Source organism: Carassius carassius, chromosome 45 (assembly GCF_963082965.1).
Source record: "Carassius carassius chromosome 45, fCarCar2.1, whole genome shotgun sequence".
Classification (NCBI taxonomy): domain Eukaryota; kingdom Metazoa; phylum Chordata; class Actinopteri; order Cypriniformes; family Cyprinidae; genus Carassius; species Carassius carassius.
The window spans coordinates 6225257-6230424 of NC_081799.1; the positions used below are offsets into that span (position 1 = coordinate 6225257).

Sequence of the window (5168 nt, forward strand, 5' to 3'; positions counted from 1 at the left end):
AAGTTCTTTTAAGACTGATGTCTGAAATGTCATCCGTGTTGCAAAAACTGCTGAGTTTTCACCAGTCAACATCATCTGGTCTATCATTTCTCTGCCCAAGACCTCAGACACGTGTTTTTTCAAGGCAGGTTTTATGTATTTGCTCACTAATTCATCAGCTCTCTTCTGACATTGATCTCGTTCATGGTAAAGGTCAATGAAGTCAGAATGGTATGATTGTTTGAAGTTCTCCAAGACTGTGAGTGGGTTGTTTTTTGGATGAATTGATTGTGAAACTTTTGAAATTCTCTGCTTGCAAAGCCGCATATGTGTAATTTAAGAGAGAGTTCAAAAAATTTAACCTAAGATCTTCGTGAGCCTTAAGACTCTCATCAATCATAATGAGAATTTCCTGTATGTATGTGTCATCATAATCATCTTTACTTTCCCTCTTTGCTTTAACAAATTTCCAACAGTCCACTATAAGGTTGTCTGACATCTCTTGAACAGTCTTGATCCGTTGAGCATAAATCGTCTTGTATATAATGTCACCTTTGTAGAAAACAAAATTTCCATGGCCTTCATTATGTAGATTCTTCACTTTGTCTAAGCTTTGAGCCATTGAACTTCCTCTGGATTCAAGATTTCTCCTCAAATGAAGAAGAACTCTTGTCATGATATCTTGTTGCTGTAGCCCTGTGTATGACAGTGTGCTGACAGTCTCCTTCCACATCTGTTCAAATGCTTCATCCAGCATGGAGTCTGACATGTCTGACTTTTTCTCACGACAGTCTTTCAGCAAGTCCAGCACTTTTTTCTCCATTGTGGCCATGTATGTCTTTATGATTCCTTCCACCTTCACCATTGCATTTCGACGTGAAACAGCTGCATCCAGTTTTCTAGTGATACTATGTGAAAGCTCTGTCTTCAAAGATTTGGCAGAGTTTATAAAGTCTCGTCGGTAACTTTTCACAAGTTCAGCATGACTTTCTCCTTGTTCATAGTATGATTGGATTTTGTCAGTAATTTCATCTTGTCCCTTTGAAAGATTGTATTCTGCTTCTCGTTGTAAAATACAATAGAAGTCTTCAACTGTGAACTCCATAGAGTTAAATTTTCCATGGTTTAAGATCTTTGTTTCAGCCTCTAATGCCCATGTGTGCATCTGCTTTCTCAGTTTCCAGTCCCAGTTGTTGTACTCTGTGCACAGTTTAATGTATGCTTCAGCCACCAGGCTATTTCTGAAGCTGAAGATAAATTTCTCAAATTTTACAGCGGTCCACAAGTCTTTGGTCCATCTAAGAAATTCATTCATGTCACTGGACTTGTGACGTCTGAAGATCTCCATTATATGCTTTTTGAGATCATACACAGACTCACTATAGCCAATACTCACTGGTGCCATTGGGGGGTTTCCATGCCACAGTCCAGGGATGTAGTGGTCACCTCTCTCAGTGTCATAGTTCATCACATCTGTAAATTTCTTAAATCCTATATTGTTCTCCATTTTGGCTGCAGCTTGTGTCATTTCATACAGTTGCTCCAACAGAAATTTACGGTCTCTCATGTTTGAATCGTGAGCTGAGACATCAGCAACATTCTGGTGTACAAACAAACATGTGTGTTTCTTACCTATCTCCTTCATCCTCAGGAAGGCACAAACAATGATCTGTAAAATGTCTTTCATCTCTGTTGAATTCTCCATGGCGATGTTGACAATTGTTACATCACTCAGTCCAACAACCAGTGTTGCCAGCTCATTGTCATGTTCATGGCTGTTGTGCAGTTGTGCAAGCTCAGGGGATTTCAGTCCTTCAGTGTCAATTATCACTATATAATCACAATTGAGTTCTGTTTTACACTCTTCTTCTACTTTAATGAGCTGCAGAAAGGCTCCCCTGGTGCATCTTCCACTACTCACTGCAAACTGAACTCCAAACATTGTGTTCAGCAGCGTCGATTTTCCTGAACTCTGGACGCCCAAAACAGTGACAACCATAATCTTGTTTTTGGGCTCCATCAGTGTGTTTAATTCAGAAAACACACTAGTAATCCATTTTTCAGGGATATTTGAAGAATCTCCATCCATAAGTTCAAGTGGAAATCCATCCAGCAGTAGTTCAGCACAGAGTCTAGGTAAATGTTCCAAATGTTTGCAGTAAAGTGCATCTTCTGAGAGCAATGCTGCAGCTTCATAAAGCTGGCTCATCTCTCGAATGAAGTGCTCCACTCCCAAAGAACTGTTTGAAATCTTTTTATCAAGCTCAGCTATTTCTGACTTGTTCCCACAAGTATCTTGACATTTCTGTTTGTACAGTTCTCTGAGTTGAGGCAGTACTTCATGTGAGTGATTCTTCAAATTGATTCTCAACCATTTTAAGAAGTAGCCCCTTTCTGGTGTTGATACTGCACTGATAAAGCAGCTCATGGTAGCAGACATGCCTCTTCTGAATTGCTCTTGTCTGAGCGTATATTTCTCAATCTGGAGTTCATCTTTGTAGTCCTCAATACTCTTTTCCCCAACTTTCTTGAATCCGCACTCCTCCTTCTCTAACTCTGCGAATTTCATCAATATTTCCCCTTGCAGGGGCAGCTCCTTCTTCTTGAACTCCACTATATCATTGATTTTTGAAGTGATTTCATCTGCACTTGCTTTGGCACGCTGACATCCTTCAACATCCTCATCCACCAAGATTCCCAGATTTCTTGCAATCTCAGCTAAATGAACAACTGAGGTTTTATGATTATTGTACTTAATTGCATCTTGCAGCTTGTTATGGATTTTGTTAACAAAGTCTGCATCATTTTGCTTAGCTTTAAAAATTAAATTGCTTTTCTTCAGATTGAGTTTGCTGACTGTAGCTTTTATGCTGTCATTGGTGGAGTCTCCCACAAAAAATAACTGAGCCGTAGATTTCTGACTGGGGACTGAAATTAACTGTGCATCTAAAATTTGTGATTCAAAGAACACAAACACAGCAGTTGAAGCCTCACACAGAAAAGTGTACTGCGTTTCAAAGCTCTGAATGTCACCTCTCAAGTTAGCGATTGCTACAGGCTCAGGAAAGACATCTATGTTCTTATTTCCACAAGGCAGATAGCAGGTCATCTCAACCAACCCATTTGATATTTTCTTATTGATGTTTCCACAATCCATGTTGGAGTGCACAAAAGTATCAGTGTACTGCTGTGGATTGCTGAACAACTTATTCAGAATTTCTGATTTGGAAATGTTGCATCTACCAAGTTTTACAAAAGACACTAAAGGCATTTCTGACAGAGCAATCCTTTCTTCCACAAATGCACTTGGATCTGATAATGAGTGTGGTCTGAATTCTTTCACAATATCTCTCATTGCCCAAAGCATAAGAGTGATCTGATCGTTCTCACTGTTTGGAAGCAGCAGAGGAACAGCAAACTGACACATGGACATTTTCATGATCATTTCCTGCTGAAGAAAGCTATCAGAACAAAGAAACACTGCAGTCAAAACGTCTAAAGGATTTACTGAGTGAGGACAGTCTGATTCACTCTCCTGATCATCATCACTCTCTGAATCTTCTGTACCGTCTGATGAAGAACACTTAACACTCCTCGCTGTTCTCTGTAGCATCATCAGCCTCTTCAAGAAAAGCCACGGCAGATCTGAAAGAGACTGAACAGTCCCATCTGTGATACTGTTCTTGTTGATCTGCAACACTGTGTGTAGAGTGAGTTTCTTATCATAGTAATCTGCTAAACCCAAATTGTCCAGGAGTTTCTTCATGATGTTCTCTGTAAATGAGAACAAAATGAGCTTTCCCAGTCAACACAGCATGATTTTAAGAGCAATGCCATACCCCCATTAAATACTTTTATATAATAATCCACTGGTATACCCTAGTGAAAAATAAATATACTTAAATTTATTTAAAATACATTTATTTCATGCTAAGTATACTACAAATAAATTTTCTGATTTATGCACTTAATAAAATGCCCTGCAATTATACTTTTTATATACTAAACTGGTATACTTAAAGTCTGCTAAATTGGAACAACTAATTAACAACTTAATGCACTTTAATTGTGCTAAAAGATATACTTAGTATATTGTGCTAAAGTGGAATATTTTGCATTTAAACACTGATGTTTTGCATTTTGCATTTAACAATTTACACTTAAATCGATATTGGTCTACACTTCACTATGTTAAATTACCAATAGCGATATTGGTCTACTCGTTATCATCTTAAATGCATCTGTTAAACACCTTGTGGTACTGTACCATCCCACAGAGGCAAAAAACAAAACAAAAAAAACGATGCTTTCACTTTCCCTTAATTCCGTCCTTTGGAGAACTTTAGATAAAATCATCTGCTAAATGAATTCATGTAAAATGTACATGTAAATATGAAAATAATAATAATAATTATTATTTTCTGTTTTGAAGACCGAAAACAAGAAAACAGAGCATTAACCTGGTATACAGGGTCCTTAACATTTCACACACAAATCAAATGATGCTGATGCTCAAATTACAACTTTAAGGGAAGATGTCACACAGAGTAAAGTAATGGTGCTAATCTGGTATTCAAAATCTAAATTAAACCTGAAATAAAGCGTAGAACAATGATTAACACAATTTATTAATTAGATTATGAACTGCATATCAAACATGATTATAGAAGTCACTTTAACTTACTTTCTTTTGAAAATTCTGGTTTCCTTCCCTGTGGAGAAAAAAATGACATTAATGAAAGTGCAATTACTAATACGTATGTGAACAAATTTAAACAAATTAGAATTTTAACTTTCCAGAGCTATTGGTCTTTAAAAGATATTTCATTTACACTTTATTTTAAGGTTTACCTTTAAGTTTAGGTATAAGATCAAAGGATCTAGAATATGGTCATGTAGAATCAGTATGTGCTTTATGTAAGCAATACATTTTGAGAGGCCGTGCTGTATTGTGAATAAGTTACAGCTGAAAGGTGATGTTATGCAAGATGCAAAGCAAATCTGATTTTGTGCATGTGAGATGAGTAAGTCCATGTTAATATTTAATTTAGAACAACAGTAAGCATCATGTTCACACTACGCCTCTGCACTTACTACTGATTTCTCTCAACATGGGGACAGGAGACCCGTCAGTCAGTAAATGGGAAAACAAATTTACTGCTGCTATTTATTTGAAAAAGTAACTTAGA

At 37.1% G+C, this 5168-nt stretch overlaps 1 protein-coding gene across 1 annotated transcript; it reads right to left on the reverse strand.

Annotated features, from left to right (window-relative positions):
* Positions 1-202: 202 nt before the first annotated feature.
* LOC132126969 (up-regulator of cell proliferation-like) lies at positions 203-3746 on the reverse strand. Its single transcript, XM_059538593.1, has one exon. The coding sequence runs from the start codon at positions 3743-3745 to the stop codon at positions 203-205; it is 3543 nt and encodes a 1180-aa protein (XP_059394576.1). The 5' UTR covers position 3746.
* Between the last annotated feature and the right edge of the window lie 1422 nt (positions 3747-5168).

Bases quoted from the DNA above. Each gene is read 5' to 3' on its own strand.
- LOC132126969 (XM_059538593.1), bottom strand. From the start codon at position 3,745: ATGAAGAAACTCCTGGACAATTTGGGTTTAGCAGATTACTATGATAAG.